We start from the raw sequence: 22342 nt of genomic DNA on the forward strand, positions 1-22342 counted from the left end.
TTCGCAGCTACCTTCATCCCTTGACACTCAACCCAACCCCAGGAGAGAAAAAAAACCTGTTCCAAACAAACGCAGGAAAGGCGGGGGAGTACTTCTAGTGACCTGGCACAGTGAACAAGAAGAATCGGAACCTCCTCGCCACTTCATGGAAGCCTCTTGGGAAGCGTGGTCGGGAGGGCGGCTTAAAAAAAATGTTCGGTCGTGGGTTGTAGAGTGAGCGCCTCCGCGCCGTTTCGGGGAACGGCACTGGGAGGGGTAGGACAGACACAGAGGAGCCCAAGGGGAAGGAACAAAGGCCGACAGAAAAACCACGGATGAGCAGGTTTTTGCTTGCGACCGACTCGGACCCAGGAAAAGCAGAGAAGGCGGTGATGAGAGAAAAGAAAAAATCTTTAAAAAAAATTGCGCAAAGACGGGTTACTCGTGTAACGTTTCTACAGGTGGTTTTTGTTTTTATTTTGTTCTCTCGAACGCTCTATCTTTTAGCTAGCACGAAGCGTCGCCCTTAAGGGAACACCCCAAGCTGCCGGCTCCGTTGAATTAACCTTTTCTTGGTAGAAATGTTCTGGGCGATTTGTGATTAGTATGTCTTCCTGATAAGTGAAGGTTGGGGCCGCTCGCGATGGCACTTCGACAAGTTGCGTTATCAATGGGCAATCACTTGAAGAAGTGGAAAGAATTCCTGCACGAAAACCAAGAATGTTCTTTCTTCATCGATGCGTCGCTACAGACTGCCGCTAGCGAAGATTAAGAAAGTTGCTGCAATGAACGCGACAGTAACAAACCTTTTGGAGCCTCTGGCGCAGTCACCGGAGGCTCGCCATGTTTATCAGCCAGTCGTGAAGTTCACTGTGAAATCCAGAGTAATCTGCGCAGGACTTACGAAGGCTGCTGGCGGATGTATACTAGCTGTTTGCCCGCACACAGCCGCCCTGGCTTTGTCAGAGTGCTGCATGGGAAGCCAATATGGCGGTTGCCCGCAATTCCTCTTCATGCAGCCCCCGCCTTTCATGCACAAATTGCATGTTTTGGCACTGCGAAGCTCACGCTTAGCCCTTTTCTTTTCCTAGCCCTTTCAACGAAACCGTGCATGTGTTGACTATCGCACTTATGCGCACGCTGACCACCCCCCCCCCCGTTCCCCTACAAAATATCTGCTGGCGTACAACAGTCAATCTGCAGACCAAGCACCAAATCCGCCGCACAGATCGCTCTGAATACAGGCTGGTATGTCCGGTTTGAGCTCCGTACCGGACTAGTCTGACCGGTTCATACCGGACCGGTATGAACCGGTATGCGTTATTCCGTTTGCTTGTAGATACAGAAGAGAGACACGAGATTGGCTGGGAGCGCCAACACGTCATGTCCGGCGCTTTGCCGCGTTTGTCAAGAAAACTTGTGAATGTTGGGGATTTTTATTACAAGTTATGTTTCTTACATGATAAAAATATTTTCTTAGCAGTAGATGTTGCAACACAGCCCTCGTTGTCATGACAACAGTGATACGCCGCCGCGGGCGTCTGCTTGCAAATGGCGCCGCTCGGTTGCTTCCATCCATGGAGAAAGGAATGCTTTCAACCTTGTACACCTCGGTCTTTTTACGTCGCAAGCTCGGCAGACAAACGGTAAATGGAGTTCCATTCAATGCACACGTTCTGTGTGCTGTGTCCAGTGGCCTTGAAGAGTGTCTTGAAGTGTCTTGAGTGAAGAGAGCCATGCACAGCAAGGAATAGGGGCGCTGTCATAGGTTTAGCTGGATACGTTCGGCCGCACAGCTATTGTACGGCAGGCGCAGAAAAAGAAGATGCGATTGGGAGTGGCAGCTACTGCTAAAGAAAAAAAATCGTGCCTCGTCCCTCTTCAGCACTATGCAGAGTCTCGCTACTGCCCAATGTGTTGTTTGTGCTGCACATAAAGGACAATGATCACAGGTGTGCCCTTCAAAACGCTCTGCACATACACGACAATGATGACAGGTGTGCCCTTCAAAACGCGGCGTGGCGGCGTCCTCTTAGCGCGGTAGCGCCCAGAATAGGAAGAAAAATAAACCAAAAGCAGAAAAGTAAAAACAGGAGAGAACAAAACCAAAAGCAGAAAAGTAAAAACAGGAGAGAATATTGCAGGTTTGTGCAATCAACATTTAAACGAGTCCATTGCTGCCGTCCTTGACATTGATATATCTTAGAAAAAGACAGTAGAGTAGGTTCATTACTCTACTTTTACTTTTTTTTACTTTTTGTACTTTTTTTCTATTTTTTACTTATTTTTTTTTCTTTTAACCTTGGCGAGTGTATGTTTTCTTCGACAAATAACTGTTCATTACTGTCATATCATCCTACCTCACTGACTTCAGGCAGTATTTGAAATGCGCGTATTAACTTGTGTAAAACAGCTGCAGTAATATAGAACACTGAGATGAGGGGATGCATGATAATTCAAATAAAGTGCTTTTATGACTTGCCATGAGTTTGCGTAATATTTTGATCTGCACTGAAGCACTCTCTTCCATGAGTGCTTCAAACACGGCATTAGAAAATGACCCAACAAGCAATTGTTAGGTAACAGCTTACAAATCAGTAACGTCTTCTCACCTACCAATAATGGTTGGAAAGAATCGAGGCTTAAAAGGCCACCTGATGCAGTCATTATAGACTCCTGTAACCGACAGATTATGCTACCCAAAATGGACAATAAGTAAATCGCTCATGCCATTTTTTAGTTCTGGCACATGAAGCACATTGGACTGACCAACTGGACAGTTTTTTTTATGACTAGGATGCTCCCCTTGCATGCATTGTTGCCCAAAGAATTTTTTTAGTAAGTCTGATTGTGTTATTTTATCCAGCTGCTTTATTGCAACCCAAAATGGACAATAAGTAAATCGCTCATGCCATTTTTTAGTTCTGGCACATGAAGCACATTGGACTGACCAACTGGACAGTTTTTTTTATGACTAGGATGCTCCCCTTGCATGCATTGTTGCCCAAAGAATTTTTTTAGTAAGTCTGATTGTGTTATTTTATCCAGCTGCTTTATTGCAAGGCCTTATTATTATTTATTTATTAGGGCCTTATAAATTATTGCAAGGCCCTATTTGCAAGCACCTAAACATCGCAAGCACCTAAACCCGTCCGTGCTACAACCCCCGATTTCCTTTCAGCACCTTATCTTCAGACTCAAACCATACTACCTGCTTATAGCACACTGTTTCAACATATGCCAGTCCTGATAGCATTTGGGTATTTTTATTAGGTACTGTGCCCACGGGCTGATTTATAAGTCACTCTTGGAGGGGGCGGTCCCACTTGAACCATATCTGCGTTTCTCTTAAAGAAAAATGGGGTACAGCATTGTTTTCGAATCTGAAATTTCTTGCGGGGAGGGGGACTGCATAAATTCGCCCCAGCTCTGCATTTTCTTTGTATGTGTGCCACGCAGGAAGGGGATACAGACCAAGATGTTACTCGGCACCTTTGAAAGCCTTGGGAGTGCTCCACGGCAAAGTTAGAAGAGTTGCTCAGCAACCCATGCATTCCAGCACTACTGTAGAATTGAAAGAGCATTTATTCTGTCCAAAACTGCGAACCCATATTGTAGTGACGGAATCACTCTTGAAAGGTATATGTTTTCCACTTGATCTTGGCTGGAAAAGAAAGAACAGTGAGCTATAGTCAACAATCATCTACACCTTTGGATAATGCTTAACCAGAGTTCATCATGTAAGCTTTAGTACACCTTTAGTACTCCTTCGAAATGAATGTTTTGCTAATGAGGAACACCTATCCTGCAGCCAAAAGGACATGTCTATATGTTGCACTTGTGTGCACTGTTGCGGTGCCTGTTCAACTGCTCTTTTCAAATTCCCTGACTTTTGCATGTTTTCCCCACTGAAATTTCAGCTAAAATTCCCCGACCAATGAAAAGAATGAAAAACACAGTCACCTGTAAGATCATGGACAGTATTTTAATCCAGAAAGAAGAAAAAAAATAATTACCGGAACTGCAAACGCTGCAACGAAAAAGGATTTGGTCGCCCCTTTTGAGAAAGCGTTTCTTTTTTTCCCTGAATGAAGTCCAGCTTTAGGCAGCAATTTATGATGCGATCATAGCTTCTAAACCAGCCCTTTAGTATGGATGGCTAAAACCTTTCCTTCCAAGCAACTGTTGATTGCATGAAGTGTGTGCAAACCTTTTTTTTTAACAGTGGCTTCGTATAGAATCAAATGTTCTCGAATAGTTCAAATATTGAAACATAGTTTAAATCAAAAGACAAATGCATTTCAACATAGTGATGATAGAAACGAACCTTACACAAAAATATTTCACATCAAGGATTTCACAAGCAAGAATTCTAGAATGCAAGTGAGCTGAAGTAACCTAGCTATACGATATAAGCCCCATATCCGACTGCTAGCTTGATGTGTCTTCTTGCAGGGCTAAGAAGGTTGGAAAAGCTAAAGGCTGAAGCAGCAGGAACAAGCAAGAGGAGACAGATAGCTCTTAGATAGGGATCCTAGACAGCTAGGATGGCTATTTGCACTTGCGCTGTAGTCTGTAGTCTGCCATTTTCATGTGACCATGCATATATTTTAGACATAATTTATCTACAAGTAGGAGCCCATGTGTATTAGCGGACCATTTTTAGTTTTGCGTTATATGTAATCTGATTCCTGTGTACAGACAGCTCTCTTCTACAATAAAGTTCTAAAGCTGCGTGTCAGTGCTAGTCCTGTGTTGCCTTCTGTTTATATATTTGTCATTTTTTCATGCCATTTGCTTATCACAAGCTCTTCTGGACAAAAAAAATACCTCGCAGATGATATCATAGTCAGCCAGTACTTTATTAGAGTGACTAAGTAAGAGGCAAGGCATGGGAAAATGCAGGCAAATTTACCTAAGTGTCAGTGGAATGATAAGGTGAAGAAATTTTCTGGGACAGCCTGTTCATGGAAAGTGCAAGACAATGGTAACTGGTGATCACTGGAAAAAAGTTTTCCGTGCAATATAATTAAACACTCCTGCTCAACATCCCCAAATTGAAAGCCACATAAATTTTGCCACAAAAGTGCTTCACAGGAATTTCCCACACAAATTTTAGCTGCATACCTGATTTTCCCTCGTCCAGAAATGAATCTTAGAAATGCTAAGTTATGAATCCTCACAGAATTTTGCAAGTTATTTTTGTGCAAAGGAAAGCATTGACAGCATGCAGTGTGTGAAAGTAGCATGCAGGTTCGAATAGACATGATTAAAGTTCAGTGTCCTCTGGTATCTGAAACAATGTTCCACGTATGTTTTGAACTGTCAGATTCAAGACACCTGGTTAAGAAGTAAAGTAAGAAACAATCACTCTGTGGCATTAAGTTCACTAATGGTATGCATATGCTTCATTTGTGAGTATCCATTTCAAAATGCAGTATGCTTTCCGAGTTCAGTACACCTACTTTTCTGAAATTTTATCAAATATTACCACTGCAGGCACAAAACTAGCAGACACAAGACGTAACATCGCTTGGGCACAACTACTCGTCTTTCCGACGAAGCACCTCCATATTGTATGAAGGTGGATGTTACTATAGTCGGATACAATTCAAGAACGGAACTGCTTTTCCCTGTCAAAGGACCCCCTTCCAGACGATGGTGTTGTCTTATTCTCATGGCCCCATGCCACAACAGAGAGAGGGATCTATCCCCGACCATAGTGGGAAGGAATAATCCCCTTTCATCTACCGCCCCCTGCTTCGTGACACTAGCAGGGTCATGAGGATCAGCCAATGCAACTAGCTGTAAGAGGGATCGTTTGACAGGGAAAAGCCGCTGCATTCTTATGTCCGACTACATGCAGGTACATTTACGTGGGGCCAATAAATTCAATTTTAACATATCAGTCTGCAAAGTTGTGCATGCGATCTTCCCAACCCACACACATTTTTGTTTTTGCAGCTATGCTCATCTGGGCTATGAAATTGAACGAACCGGTGTGGACAGTGGTAGTCGTCGGTCTGGCGCACCCATATCCCACATGCGGCCGCGACAAAAAAAAAAATAGGCACTTGAGACATCTTTCAAAATTTCAGTCATTTTCCGGCCGCTGCAACAAGATGGCCGTATAACCTAGTAGGGTGGCTTCACCATACAGCATTAGTGTCGCGTGAAGAAGGCATACGCCAAGCCGAAGCTGAGTTTTTATTTTCACAACAAAATAGTTGTTAGGAAGTTGACGAAAAGACAATAACATACCTGACTAAGCGGCAACTTCCTATAACGCCACACAGAGCACGGCAAGAAAGATGCCACACAATATATATACAGGTTTATTGTCATACATGTCAATATCCTCCCTACCCACGCACTTATTTCTAGCTACGCTCAGACCTGCTATCCCATTTCGTTGTATTGCGCTACATTTTGCATAGCACAACCAGGAAGGTTAAGCCGTGCACCCGAGTGACCACACTGCCGAAGCCAGCGTGCATCCAAAACCAGCTTACGATGCATACATAGGCATATGGCACAATATATATAAAATAAATTAACCCACCTTAGTACTATGCTGCTGTATTGCGCACTTTACATAATCTTTGGATCAGGCCAGTTGTTCTCAGATGAAAACTCATCTCGGCGTGCTGAGCGACCGTGCTGCCTGCAGGCTGGGTTGGGCTCTCGATACTATCTCCTTGTGGCCTCTCGCGAAAGAAAAGGAGCGCGCATAGACTGGAACTCCACTTACCGTTTGTGACAGCGAGCGTGCGAAGTAAAAATGCCAATTACAAGGAAGGAAGCAGCCGAGCGGTGCTCGACAGCTCCACGCACAGCGGCGCCATTTGCAAGCAGGCGCTCGCGGCACGCGCGGTGTGTCCTGCTGTTGTCATGACAACGAGGGCTGTGTTGCAACATCTACTGCTAAGAAAATATTTTTATCATGTAAGAAACATAACTTGTAAAAACAATCCGCAACATTCACAAATTTTCTTGACAAACGCGGCAAAGCGCCGGACATGACGTGTTGGCACTCCCAGCCAATCCTGTGTCCCTCTTCTGTATCTACAAGCAAACGGAATAACGCAACCGGTATAGCCATCAAACCGGACGGGTCTCGCCGGTATGAGAGTGATACCGGACCAGTATGAAACCGATATGTTCCGGTAAAATCCGGTTTGCCGCGATACCGGATTTTTCAATAGGGTAATATACGGAAGAATGAGGTCCCAGTTCGTGTGGCTCGAACCAACGTACAGTGGTGAGCAGCCTTGTCTAGAGCGCTCGGGCGGTGCACTTCCTTGCAAACAAATCCAGATTTTGTGGCAGCCTCTAGGGTCCAGCTGCAACGCTTGCACGGAAGTAGCGCCAGATAGCCTCGTAAACAAAGCAGGCACGAAAACTTTGCCCTGTAATGAGGGGCTGCTCTCTAATTTCGATTTTTGTTACCAATTCCGCACTGCTCAAGCGCTCTAGACAAGGCTGCTCACCACTGTACATAGCCAGCATGTCCCCCAGAGTTCGGTTAAAGCGTTCAGTGAGGCCGTTTGTGTGAGGGTGGTAAGCGGTGCATGTCCGATGGATGACGCTGCACTCACGGAGAAGAGCTTTGATGACGTCAGATAGGAAGACGCGGCCCCTGTCGCTGAGTTCACGAGGGGCACCGTGCCGAAGGATGAATCGACGCAGAAGAAAGGATGCCACATCCTGTGCCGTGGCAGCAGAGAGCGCGGCGGTTTCAGCATACCTAGTGAGGTGATCGACGGCAACAATGACCCATCGTTTGCCAGAAGCTGTACACGGGAGGGGCCCGTATAAATCGATGCCAGCGCGGTCGAAAGGGCGAGGCGGACAAGACAGCGGCTGCAACTCGCCAGCAATACGGTTGGTGGGTTTCTTGTGGCGTTGGCACTCGAGACAGGAGCGTACGTATTTCAAAACGAAATTGTCATGCCACGCCAGTAGTAGCGGAGGCGGAGGCGCGTGTAAGTCTTGAGAAGGCCCGGGTGACCGCATTGCAAGTCAGCGTGAAAACATGGAGATATATGACCTGAGGTGGCGAGGTATGAAGAGGAGCCATTTTCGTCCATCAGAATGATAATTCCGGCGATCAAGCAGGTTATCTCTGATCTCAAAATGTGAAGCTTGACGGCGCAGGGCGCGGGATGCCACAACCGCCGATGGGTCGGAGAGAAAGTCGAGAAAAGCACCAATCCAGGGATCCTTGCGCTGCTGAGAAGGCAGGTCACTGATGGTGGGAGACGGAACAGGGGCGTCAATTTCTGAGGCATGTCAAGACGTGTTTCAGGCGACAAAGATGCGTTTCAAAGTCGGGCGAAAAGATAACTATATCGTCCAGGTAGCACAAGCATGTCTTCTACTTGAGACCACGCAAAAGGGTATCCATCATTCGCTCGAAAGTAGCAGGAGTGTTACACAGGCCAAAAGGCATGACGTTAAACTCGTAGAGGCCGTCAGGGCTCACAAACGCGGGTTTGGAACGATATGCAGCTGCCATTGGGACTTGCCAATAACCAGAGCGCAAATCAAAGGAAGAAAAGAGCTCCGCGCCTTGGAGACAGTCCAGAGCGTCATCAATACGGGACAAAGGGTAGACGTCTTTGCGTGTGATCTTATTAATGCGGTGGTAATCGACGCAAAATCGAACGGAGCCATCCTTCTCCTTGACGAGGACAACCGGTGAGGCCCAGGGGCTGGTGGAAGGCTGAATAACGCCGCTGTGATGCATGGTGTCTACCTGTTCTTCAATAACTCGTCGTTCAGCGGCGGAAACACGATATGGGCGCTGGCTCAGAGGAGCATGGGCGCCGGTGTGAATGCGGTGCTCCACAGTCGTTGTGCGTCCCAAAACACGTTGTTGGCAATCGAAGGAAGATCGAAACTCCTCAAGAAGCGCAAGAAGCTGGGTTCGCTGAGTTGGCGGAAGACTGGCGTCAATAGAGCGAAGAAATAGATCGGTCGACAACGTGGCGGGCGCAGGAGTAGGTGAGCTGAGGGCGTCCATGGCGACCGGCGGTGATTCTGCGGCAGCATTGGGGTGGTTGAAAACATAATCAAAGAGCTACACGGTTCCGACACACTCCCTGCGGCACAATGCGACGGGGCTGGAAAACGGGTTTAAGACCCACAGTGCGGTGAGGCCGGCAGATAAAGTGAGCAGGGCATAAGCAAGAGGCAGACAATGGCGGCGTAGAAAAGTAGGAGACGGCGTGAAGATGACGCTGGCATCGCGAACGCAGTCACAGTAGAGATGCACAATCACGGAAGAGCACGCAGGAATATCGGTACTGTCGGCGACAAAAGCTTTGGCAGAAACAGGGGCACCACAAATTTCAGTCTCTTGCACGGGATTCGGCAACGTAGAGAGCTCGACTTGAGCACGAGCACAGTCGATGACCGCGTCGTGGAGCGATAGGAAGTCCCACCCCAAGATGATCGGATGCGAACAGGACGGCAGAACAATGAACTCGACCAAATATAAAAAGTCTTCTATGACTACTCGAGCAGTACACGCTGCTAACGGCTGGTTGAGGTGCGCACTTGCAGTTCGTAACGACAGGCTAGAAAGGGGCGTCTTACATTCCTCAAAGAGCGGCAAAGCGCTGCATCCATGACAGAAACCGCAGCACCGGTGTCGACAAGCGCCATCACAGATACGCCCTCTATAAAAACTTCAATTAAATTAGCAGCAGACAAACGAGGCCTTTCAAATTTCGACAACTGCGCATTTCTCGCCTCAGGAACTGCGGCACCTAGTTTTCCTTTTGAGTGGTCGAGGGACGCCGTCGCATCGGAGAGATGGAGCGCCGACGTGCAGAAGGCGAACGGCGTCCAGAGACCTACCTATGCTCCGCCTCCTGGTCTTTTTCGAGAGCCTGCTGCTTTGATTCCTCCGCCTGGTCATCTGCAAACCTCCTGGGCGTGCTTTGTGCTGGGCGTGCTTTGTGCTGCGTTTCGTCTGCTTCATTTCTCTGACCCGTCACTCTTTGCCGCATCTCTTATCCAAGACGTTCTGATTGTGTAATATGTATCACTGCCGTTCATGTATCTTTCGCGCCATTTTTCTTTCTTTCTCTACATTCCAAAGTGCTGCGAAAGAAAGTGCTTGCTCTGCCTGAGTAAGGAAAGCTTTTCGAGGAACGTTCTCGAATCCTTTGTCAATCACTCACTTCTAGTCAATAAAAAAAAGGTGAAAACACACCAAGTGCCAGTTGTTAGATTGCACTGGAGAAATTTTATTGATCTAAAAAATCCATATGACGTGATTAATGGCTCTTAACGGAGGGCAAACTTTCAAACCTACCACGTAAGCTTGGCTTGCGTGTTCGTGTCAGGCTCCCTAAGGAGCCTAAGCCAGGCCTTCCGGGAGGGAGAATCATATGGGGCTATAAGGAACAATGTACCCCCAAAATACTTTCTACAGGCTTCCTCCGCGGGAGGCCTGGCTTAGCCTTCTTAGGGAGCCAGACACGAACACGCAAGCTTGACTTGCGTGTTCTTGCGAGGTAGAAGTGAGGTAGAAAGTCTTTTGGAACTGGATTTTCCTTACAGTCCTATAGGATGTGTTTATCTGTTGGTGCGTTACCACAATGTAAGCAGTTGGGATCGATAAGTTGTGTGGTAATTTTAGACAGAAAAATGGGGGTCATGCCTGTCCCAATTTGGGCTCTACGTGGGCTTCTGGCCTGTTGCCTGGGAAGGTCCGGGTGAGGTGCTGGGTAAAGTTTCCGCGCCTAAAGGAGTTGATTGGTCATTTCCCGGTAAGTGAAAGTTTCGTTTATGTGGGACCGCGAGACGCTCCCCGATCGCTTCCGGTTTGCTAGAAATCGAGCATATCGGTTCACGTTGCCCTTTCCCGCATGTCCCTTCTGTGTAGGGACCCAAATAACTTCTACGCGGCTTATTCTTTGGCTCTATTTGATTAGTCCGGTGGCTGAAGAGCACATCAGGGCTTTGTTATAATTTAGAGTCTTAAAGTCGCTAATTATTGCACCTAGGCCATCGTCCCCAAGAGCCAAGGCAATGGCTACTTTTCGGTTTCTGTCTTCTGAAGTTACTGTCACTACGGCAAAGAACTCGGGTTGGTCTTCTTCCATTTTCACCATGGTGGTGGAGTATTGGTCTTCCTTTGCTCTGGCAGCGTTGACATAGACTGCAGCTGGCTCCATGTTCTATTGTTCTTATATTATCTGAGCACGTTTCGCTCTCCCAGCTGCATGCCTTTCCACTGCCATGTTTTTGCGGAGAAGTAGGATTTTGATATGCTGTTTGACTGCGATCGACAGCATCTCCCTGCAGCTGGAGCCGTACACCGGCTCTATCCCTAGCCTGTGTAGTACCCTACGGCCTGCAGTGGAAGCTGTGAGCCTCAATATTTGTACTTCCTTTCGCGCCATCAGCTATTCCAGTGTATTGTATATGACTAGTTCGAGTAGGTTTTAGTTTTGGTGTATATGGGAAGCCCTTAACTGCTTTGTAGGCCGTTGGAATGGTCGCATTAATCGATTCTACTCATCTTGCCTTGAGGTTGCAGTAGGTTACAGAGTATATATTGCGGCTGATCATGAAGGCAAGCCCCATGCGGCAGTTATCTTGCTCCTTCATACCAGTCTGTTAGCTGCTCTTCTCATCAGTCCTAGTACTTGTTTAATTGTTGCCTGAATGGCCTTGAGGGTATCTTGACCTGCCCCATCTTTGTGGATGGTAAAGCCAAGGATCTTGAGGCTATCCACTTCGACGACATCGTTTCTAGCCAGTTTGATTTTTAAGAGTTTCCTCGCATGAATGGTTTTGCAATGATCGCATACAGCGCATGATGGGATCTCCACTGCAAGCACTTTGGATTTTGTTGGGGAGCATTTTAGCCCGATGCCGGTGGCATATGAGCTGACTGTGTCTGCAGCCTTCTGTAGCGCCTCTTTTGCCTGTTTCGTGGTCTCCATATTGGTCCAAATAGCAATATCACCGGCATACAGCGCGTGTTTGAGGTGTGGGTTTTTTTGCAGGAGCTTCGGGAGGCATCGCATGGCTACGTTAAAGAGGAACGGGGTGAGGACTGCCCTATGTGGTGTGTCATTCGAAGCCATTTGAATCACTGATCATTTATCTCCCAAAATTGAATTGAGGCTTCCCTGTTACAAAGGGAGTTTCTGATGTAATTATATGTCCTGGCCCCTACGTTAATCTCGGAGACACCCTTAAGAATCGATTTATGGGATACGTTATCGAAAGCCCTACACAGATATAAGCTGAGGATTGGAGGCAGTCGTTTATCCCTTATTGTTCGAGAAAAGACGTCGTTTTAAATTACCCAGAGTATGTCCTGAGTCGGGAGGCGAGGCCTGCGGCTAATTTGGTTACTAAAGAAGAATTTTTCCCTCTCGGTATAAGCGTTGAATTTGTTGAGAACAACGTGCTCCAGGACCTTGCCTAGGCTGGAAGTTAGCGAGATAGGCCCAAGATGTTGAAGATGAAATGAAATGAAATGAAATCTTTATTTGCCATCAAATACAGATGGGGGGTTGTGGAAAAAGATCTAGCTTCTTGCCCGCTGCGGGAATGAATATGACCTTAACATGCTTCCAGGAGTCTGGGATAGAACCGTTGTTGCAATACTAATTGAAGTATTTAGTAATTGCTGCGATTGACGATTCATCCAGGTTGCGGAGGGTCTTAATAGTGATCCCGTCTTCTGCCGCCGCCGAGGCGGTTTTGATGGTACTTAGCACAAGCCGGGCCTCCTGTTCTGTGATTTCCCCGTCTAGGTGTGGGTTATGCGCTCCAAGATAGTCCTCAGAAGGGAAAGCGCTTTCCTCTGTGGTAATGTATGTGCATTGGGGCTCTTGTAGAAGCTTGTCATTGCTGCCAAGGTAATCTTGTGCTATGCGGAGCAGATTTTTCTGCGCCGCTGATTTGGTACTATTTGGGTCTATAAGGTGTCTGAATAAATGCCAGATGTTTTTGCTTCCTAACTGCCTATTCATGAGGTCGCATGTGTTATTCCATTGTTCTCGGCTCAATTGGGCTGAGTGTTTTTCTATTTCGCGGTTAATTTTTGCAAGTTCTAATTGCCTGTTGTGCTTCTCTTTAAGCCATCCCTTAAGGAGACCTTAGTGCGCTGCACAGAGGTGTAAGAGGTGGGAGTCCGGCTTAGGCTTGCCCTCCTACCCCACCTCCTCCATAGCGTGGTTTGAGTTCGCGCATAGCTGCTTGGACCACTCCTCAATATTCGTAATTTCGCTAACTTTTTTCTTGTTAACTTAGATGCTCGGCATTATATTCCTTCTATCCCATAGATGGAGCGAGGAATCTGTGAATACATGACAGAGGAACACATTAAAGCAGCGTTAGGCATCCTGATTGGCTCAGATTGCCATAGTATTTAAAGTGCTGAAAATTACTTGCCAGATGAAGTATACCTGCCACTTTCTTTTGGCCTCCGGTAAAGACACGGTCGTATATTGTTATTTCCGCCAGTTATATGTTCGCTCATTCATACAGCCATTCACTTTTCCTGTCTTGTTTCCGTTATAATTTCTCAGCGCAGTTTTTCCAAGTTTAAAAATACGACAAGCACAATGTTTGGTGAGTCTTTATTAGAAGCTCCCCATTCAACACGCATATGTGACGCCTATTGAAAGTTTCTTTCTGATCAGAAATCCTTGAACCTTAATTTACGCAACTGAAACTGTTATATCCGCCTTCAATGGCCTAAACGAATACAGAACCTGGGATAACTCTTGAGCGCCGTTTGTAACAACTGGGAGCGGATATATGTCGAAGAATATGCGAGCGAGCGGCGACATGGTGAGTGCACTGCAGTTCTGCGACTGCCCAACATTAAATTTTCACGTATTTATATGGCCACTTTTCATGACGTGTTGGCATAGAGCGTTTCGGGTTTTGCTGCTGAGAATTTTGCGTTCCGGCTAGCTTCTGAACAAGTTATAAGGAGTAGTTTTTAATTTTCTACAATTCATCAAAATTTTAAAACCACGCCGATAACAGGGAGATTTCAAACGGCGCCTGCTTCGTTCTTCACGATGTGTGGTGATCCAGTCCCACACCCGTCTAAAAAAGTTAGGTTTGTGCGTTGAACGCAGAAAGTTTGAGAGTTTTATTGCGAAATAATGGCTCTCGTCAGGGGTGCAAGGTAGTCATTTATGAACGCTGCTAAACACGGTAAAAGGTTCAAAGCAGTTCACTGATCATATATGCGTCAGTGGTATAATATTGGCGACTTGTCATCAGATACCAGGTACGCAATGTTGTGCTAAATATCTACATCATGATTTCCTCACCGTAAAATTAACCTGGATAAGAAACACGAGCTAGGCACTCGTGCGTGAAGTTCTCATCGGATTGCGGCCATTCGGTTAAGTTGCTTCACTCGAAGACGCTGCGTGAAGACGATCTCGGGCAGCGTCATGAGGTCACACAAGTTGGCGCTCCTGTTCTTGACTTCATATGTCAGCACCTGCGATGAAGAGGTGGGGTATTGCTCTTTAGAGCAATCATTGGCCAATCTCCAAAAGCCACTGTAAGGGCGAGCTTTGTAGACATAGTCCTCCCTGAAGAAAGACGGAATCCTTGTGTATTGGCAAAACAGTTAACTTTTCCGGGGGTGCGCATTTACAGCGTTCCAGCCCTAATTACCGCCGCCATCTCGTGCCGTATCCAAAAAAAGAAAGAAATTAGTAATCCCGAGAACTAATTACAGAATGGAAAAATTGTCTTTCAAGCATCCTACATTGTTAAATCATTATTATAAGACTAATACCGACTTGCATAAAATGTTCAAACATGAAATACGACATCTTTACTCCTAAAGCTCTCTGTCATATGCTTGTCATATCGGTGAACTGTATATTTGTACGATAACTGCTGTCTGCATATAAATTGAATGGATTTTGTTTTTACATGTTTATATAAATACTACTATACTTGTGTGTTTCAACATGATGTTGTGAAGAAATGTATGCCTGGGTTTTTTTCTTCATTCGTGCTGTTCCCATGTGTAGAGAGGCTGCTGGAATATGTGAAGCTGCCGTTTCTCGAGCAGCCTCTGCCCTCAGGCACCTACATCATTCTGATGGAAATAAAAGAATAATATTTTGAATACATTTATTATTACATAAGCACGGGAATCACCTTAGAGTGGTAGATGTAGAATTTTCCGCTCTTGTCGGACTCGTTGTCCCGTGCCACACATTGGTGGTACCAGTACCGGGTCCTGTGTTCCAGTAGCCGCAATTCCCTCTGCATGCGCTGAGCACCGAAGGCCTGCGCCCGTTGCTCAAAACGCTTGGCGAAATGATCATACAGACGGGTGTCGACAGCGTTTAGCTTGCGAAGCTCAGACGACAGCCCTGCGTCAGGCGGACGCTGGAAGACAGTCTGCGAGCATGTTGTTGAGAAATTTGGCTGCACCAAGCTTTATTTATTATTTAGTCAATCGTCTGTATCAGTAACCGTTGAATGAAGGTACAGCAGCGATGTGAAATTCATGCACAATGATTACATGTCTCCGAACGACTGAATAATTGCCATCACATTATCACAAAGAAGTCCTTAGACATTTTTCAAATTCTTCTACACGTCTCTCCTCCCACAGCACTATTTAAAATGTCTTTATATATTTCATTATTATGAAAAATTGAGTATACCGGCTCAGAGCCTCACAATATATTGAATCACACTGCTGATCGTTGTGCATGAACGATACTACCGGACAACTGCTATGCACGGTGGTTTCGCATTTAATGTTCAATATTACAATTAAAAAAATTATATTAGCAATTTCGCTCAACTTTATCACTTATACGAGGTCTGTTAAAAAAGTATCCGACCTTATTTTTTTTTTCGAACACCTGATGAATATAAAACAAGCGCGCTTGCATCAGCTGACCTTGAATCTTTGTGCGCATGCACGAATTTTTTTCCGCCTGCCGATAGCGTCAGTCGCTGGGACGCAGCGTTTGAGTGAGGCAGTGCACAGTGCTCTCGTCGGTTTTTTATTGCAAGCAAAATGGCGGAGTGACAGGAGAAGCGCTACTGGATCATATTTTGCGAGAAACTGGGCGACAACCAAGTGGAAACCATTCGGGATATCCAGACGGCTTTTGGTGACGATGCTATGTGTAGCAGACCGATTAATCAGTGGCACAATTGGTTTAAAGAGTTCCGCACATCGGTGGAGAGTGAGGCACACTCCGGTCGGCCATCAACATGCCGAAGTGACTAGGCCATTGCAGAAGTGAACGCTGTGGTGATGCGGGACTGCTGTGTGACTATCCGAGAAGTTGCGGAAGAGGTGGACATCAGCACTTTTTCTGCACATTCCCATATCACCGAAGATTTGGCCATGAAGAGAGTTGCGGCGAAATTCGTGCCGAAGCTGCTCACGGTGGACAAAAGCAGCTTCGTGCTGAAGTCTCACAGGACATGTTAGATACCACAAACAGTGACCCTGACTTCGTCAACACCGTAATCACTGGTGACGAGTTGGGTGTACGAGTACGACATAGAAACCAAATCCCAGTCGTCACACTGAAAGCATTCCACCTCACTAAGACCAAAGAAGGCCTGCCAAATGCGCAGCAGCATTAAAGTGATGCTGACTGCTTCCTTTGACTTCCGCTGTGTTGCACACCCCGAGTACGCACCCCACAGGGTCAAACAATTACCAAAGAGTACTATAGGGATGTCCTCCGTCGCCTACGTGATGCTCTGTGGCGCAAGAGACCAGAGTTGAGGTCAATAGGAAATTGGCGCATCCATCAATACAATGCTCCTGCACATTCCTCGCACTTGATTCAGACTTTTTTGGCGAAAAACCAGACTCCTGTAGTTCAACAGGCTCCTAACTCTCCTGATATGACCCCCTGCAACTTCTGGCTGTTTCCCAAAATCAAGAGGCCATTGAAAGGAACGCGATTCGAGACAAGAGAGGACATTATGGCTGCAACGACAGCAGAGCTAAATTCCATTCCGAAAAGGGCCTTTTCGGAATACTTCCAACAATGGCAGCACCGCTGGGAGATGTATGTGGAGCCCCAAGGAGACTACTTTGAAGGTTATTAGGTTTCCAACACGCCAGTTATGCCAGTTTTTTTTCTTTGGCCAAATGTCGGATACTTTTCTAGCAGACCTCGTATATCACACAGCGAACAATTTATGCAGTGAAGTATTTCCATAAGATAAAGAGAAAAATATGGCGTAGAGGCAGTACATTCTTACTGCGGTTCACCATGGTGTAGCTAACGCTCAAGAGTAAATGCGTGTTTTTCGTGTTTATGTTTCTTCTAGGTCACCCCTCCGAAGAAGCAACAAGAATTCGCTGTAATAATGTACTTTCAAAAAATGTTTAGGAGCCAGTACACCTTGCTTTGTTTTCAAGAATATACCGCGCAACAAGACGGAGGTGTAGGATTAATAGACCCCATAACACTCATTCCAGCTGACCATTTCATTCCGAGGAGTAGGAATATGTACGCCATAAAAAAGTCGGCCGTGAACCACTCGCATTGTTCATGCCACTTTTTCTACCTGTAGGAGGTAGTTATATGACATCACGGAGGCCATTTTGGCTTCCAATGCCAAGCTTCAGCGGTGCTGGCTGGAGGAGGGGGGATAAGCCAATTATACACGAGCGGTAGCCTTTCGCTATGCTCCGAGGACGCCAAAATGGTGACCACTGTTTCTTGATTGCATACACCCTATATATTGCTACTCCAAGGCATAAAAGGACGATTTGCAATCAGTGGCGTGGAGCCTTTATATCCTATACCCATGTCTCGTTCTTTTTTTTTTCCTTTTAAAAGTGGATATTAGTTACCAGCAAGATATATGAGTCGCTCGTGCTACATTCCGTACAGTACTGACACGTTTCTCAGAGCTTTGCTAGTAAAAGTCTCGGCAGTCTATCTCGTTTTCTTTGGCAACGAGAAAAACGGTAGTGTGTTACAGCTGCGTTTCTGAGAAATAGTAACTTTTCATATTATTGGATGTTGGGAGCCCCTTCACTTCTTTATATTCTGCTACCGTGTAGAATTTAAAAACGAAGTTTGCTATGGTCTCCGTCGCGAGTGGCCTGCGTGGTAGCTGTTGAAAATCGACACCTTAACGTTCGTGTAATGCGGTCGAACCCTAAAAGCCAAAAGATACCTACATGTCAGGCGGTGTTCGAGCACCATTACGGTCTGACAGCTATATGCACGTTGTGGAACAGAAACTCAATCGTTAACCCGTCATCCAAGAGAAAAGTTAAAGTAGCAAATGGTTACGTGGAACACCTTCAGCCGAGCATGCGCATTACGGTAATAGAAATCATCATTAAAGTGGCTATGGAACACCTTTCAAGGAGAGCACATCGACTCGCTCAATAACCGCATTGTGTTGTAATGGACACGTGAGCAAAATAATATACTTCTAACGCGACAGAGAACTCGCCATCACGCGTGAAAATTGCCGAGCCCTTTCTGGCGACTTTTTCGTGCTCGACCGCTCCCGTGTTGCTCACACCTGCGTATACAAATTGAGACAACGCTATTGGTTTGATTCTTTCAGACTTTAGGCTGCTACCATGGCTGCTGCCAGAAAGCCAGAAACTTTAAGCGCGGAAAAGTGAAATAAAGAAAGGAAAAGACGCTAAGACGCTCATATTCAAATTTTGACTGCAGATAACTCAGTTCATACAAAACGAATTAAAAATATTCTGTTAGGAAAAATTACTGTTCGCACTTTGTTAGAGTCCCTTTAAGTATTTTTTTCAGTGAAAGCTGGATTAACTGCAACTGTGCAACATCACTATTCAGAAGGTGTACAATAATGGACTCACCCTTCGCCCATTAATTTTAAACAAGACCACATCATCCATTTCCCAACACAGAAGGTCTCGAAGGAGCACCAGAGATTCGTTTAAGCGCTCGACAACCATGACGAGGTCAAACATGGCGTCCATTCTCTCGAGGAAAGAATCTACGGCCCAGGAGTTGTTTTCCTGCGTGAGGTCAAAGCCGAGATTGAAGGCCATCTGGTTGAAACCTCGGTGGCCCCGACTGGGGCCTGGAAAGAAGGTCCGTAGAGGATGGTTCCGCGAAATGTGTCCCACGGCGCTCGGCAGGTGCTCGAGCTTGATGCCAAACTTTTTCTGTTGGAGAGAAACGCAAATATAGATTGAAAACCAAATGTTCAGCCCACTGCCCCTTCTCCCTCTTTTAAGAAAAACTAGGAACAAAACTAAGACTAAAACATCAATAATGTGGATGTGCTTAGAAGTGTGAATTGTCACGAGTGAGTGTGAGACGCCCCGTCAAGGAAGGAAACGTAGAAACTATGGCAATCAGCGGACGAAGCTGGCGTAGCCATTGGGAAGGAGCGAAGCGGGCGGTGCAAAGTGCGCGCGTCTGCGCGGAAGCAATAATTGCTTACAAGAAGAGAGAAGAAAACCTGACAGCGTGGGCACGCAGCTCCGAGGACCGCAATTTCGTGTGAACCTATGGCTATGAAGTTACATGGGCGCCAAGCACCCGCCGGGCGAGGAGGACGGTATGCAATGGCGTCCCATCTGTGTGGCCGCTCTGAGGGGGGACAAAGGGAATCGAGTTTTGACGTCGTTGGTTGAAACAACCACTGCGGCTGCTCTCTCAGGCCGACGCATCCCGGCAACGTACTGGACCGTCGAGACGCTCCTTCGACCACGCTCCGCAGGCCCCGGCAATGTCTCCTCTAGCGACAGTCCTCACCATCATCCACCTTAAGTACTGATTGAACTGCTTTCATTGTACTGTGCGATGTCAGTGCACGCTAAAGAACACCAGGTGGTAGAAATTTCCGGAGCTCTCCACTACGGCGTCCCTCATAGCCTGAGACACCTTGGGACGTTAAAGCCCTATAAACCAAAACTATTCTTCATACGATTTCCACATGGACTCAAAATACTCTAACTAGAGCTACTTGGCTTTATTCTTAACACCACCTTGGTGTTGGAACCCTGCCTTATTTTTGCATGCTTAGCGCTGTGACGTATATCTTTTTTATCGTTGTAGGTGTTGATTTATTTCAGTAAACATTGTTTTGGGAGTCGTACACATCTCTGGTTTTTTGACCCACGTCCTAGACAGCTAGTGATAGAAATTGCGTAAGGAACTTTGTGCACGCAAATTTTGTATATCAGAAAGATGAACCGTAAACTTGGTGAATTCACAGTGGCATAGAAATCTGGGCACACAGGACAAGCAAAGAGTACGTGTTTACGCGGCACGAAAGGGAAAAACAAAGTGCTTACAAATGACCGGCTTCCGCACCTGTGCGACCCCTTTCTTGTCGCTTCTGCAGCAGTCGCTCTAGTGCACCAGATGTTTAGCCCATTATTGTAGACCATACGAAGGGGCCCTGACTCTTATTAGGCAGAAATTGCTCTCCATAGGCCCACTGAAACTGATTTTGCTGGAAGTGAAGGCGATCGGAGCCCCAGGGAGAATTATTACTGCTTTTGACCCAGAGGTTCAAAGCCGACATGCGCCCAGTTGTAGGAATCACACTGATACCACAGGGGCTACCGGCTCCGGCCCGACAAGGGCACCCAATTCCTAGCCTACCTTGTGTTACACTAGTGTTCAAGTTCTTAAATAAGAACGAACGCTGGTACCCTTTGTCTGCCTAGACGCCTCTAAGATCTGTAAACATGAAGAAGGCTCTTTTATTCCAGCTGCGACATTCTTGTTGCCGAGTTCACTTCATATTTTATGGTTTTTAAGTTTCTTTCCAGGGAACAGTAACTTTCCACGGTCGTTCGCTTGTATTTCATTTTCGCCTGCCGTTCTAATTTCTAACTCTGTGAGTGCTGTCAAGTGAGTGCGGGAGTGCTGTAAACCAGGGGCGAAAGTGTGAATGTGAAAGTCGCGCATAAATTCCTCTTCTCGGTATAGAATTGAATGTTACCGACCGGGCAGGAATATCACATGTAACTTCATCAGAGAATTAAAATGTAGTCTGCGAGGAGGATCCTGGCTGCTTGCGGTGACAGCTGCCGATGGCCGCCGTTGGACTTGTTCCCTCGCGTTTTCAGCTTGCACCGCCAAACTTGGCACGTGCTCTACGTAAGTTCTTCAAAAAGGTGTGAGCTGGTTAGTACAAAATAGTCATATATTATAGTAAGGTAGGGATGTACAAAGCTCAGAGCACAAGCATAGAAAGCGCGATACCCGCAAGGGCTTGAAACACGCTATGGCTTCTCAGATCACTGTTGTACACGTGTTTTTTCTGGCGTTACTGAAAGCTAAAGCATTAACTTCTAGAGTCAAACAAAGTGCAAAGCTATAGAGCCAACTCTACCTATCGGGGACCAAATGGGCGCCAGAAGGAAATTGAGGTATGAAATGCGGCAGGGTGGCTGAGGCAGTACTTACATCGTAAGAGTAGTACGAATACATTGACTCGAACAGTGCAGCCGGCTCGCGTATGATGGTCACGAAAATCGGATCGGGCCGCAGCACGGCTCGCATTTCTGCCTCCTGGAAACGGGTGTGGTGGGCCAAGAAATCGAACGGCGGCTTTCCTACGGAGGCCATGGTCCGAACAAAGGGCCGCGGGTACCCCATAAGGTGACCCCGCGAAGGCAGTGCGAACGAGAGGTTGTGCACATCACCAAAACGCATCAGCAGGTTCTGCACTGAGGAACTGGCGCACTTGTGCATTTTCAGGAAGCATATGCTGCGGTTCGTGGCGGAACACGGCGGACGTTGAATGGACGCAGTGGGTTTTGGCCGCAACCTGCGTATACAAGGCAATTATTTCCCTGACTTGTGTGCCAGCGGCATCCTCTCGTAATGACAAAAGCTTTATAAAGCTAGTTTCCACCATCCTGAGCTCCTCATGGAGACTGAATTCCTGGAATTATCTGGTTTATTCATTCTTCTTAATGTTGCACGGTTCCCGATTAAGTTCTGTTCTCTTTTGAAAGAATACAATGGACATTGAGCTCTGCTGTGCTTTAATTCACTGATTTTATCATAAGTGCTAGTTTACTGTGCTGTTTAACAACATGCTGTTGTGCATTGAGCTGTCTAACAAAACGCATTTTTCTCCTGTAAGAAGGTGAGGCCGACTCAGCGCAGCAGCCGCGAGTCGTCCTCACCTTCTTCTTACAATATTTTCAAACTTTGTATTTCTTGTAGTTGAATAAATTATTTATTATAAGAATTCTTAGCGCAGCCGTTAGTCGGAAGATCCTTCTTTGGGACGTACATTTGCACCTTAGAATTGATGCTGTGCGGTGTCAGGAATTGCAAACTCCTCTCAAAAAATGTTCACCTAAAATTTTTGCCGGTAGATTCATACA

The 22342-nt window shown here is 46.3% G+C and overlaps 1 protein-coding gene across 1 annotated transcript; it reads right to left on the minus strand.

Moving 5' to 3' along the window:
• Nucleotides 1–14353: 14353 nt before the first annotated feature.
• LOC149337034 (galactosylceramide sulfotransferase-like) lies at nucleotides 14354–21821 on the minus strand. Its single transcript, XM_089554308.1, has 5 exons — nucleotides 21805–21821; nucleotides 21411–21714; nucleotides 18839–19150; nucleotides 15151–15396; nucleotides 14354–14476 (listed from the first exon to the last, which is right to left on the minus strand). Exons 1-5 carry the CDS (start codon nucleotides 21819–21821, stop codon nucleotides 14354–14356), a joined length of 1002 nt encoding a protein of 333 aa, XP_089410434.1.
• Between the last annotated feature and the right edge of the window lie 521 nt (nucleotides 21822–22342).

This window comes from Amblyomma mixtum, chromosome 7 (assembly GCF_055824585.1).
Source record: "Amblyomma mixtum isolate Tamu chromosome 7, ASM5582458v1, whole genome shotgun sequence".
Classification (NCBI taxonomy): Eukaryota; Metazoa; Arthropoda; class Arachnida; order Ixodida; family Ixodidae; genus Amblyomma; species Amblyomma mixtum.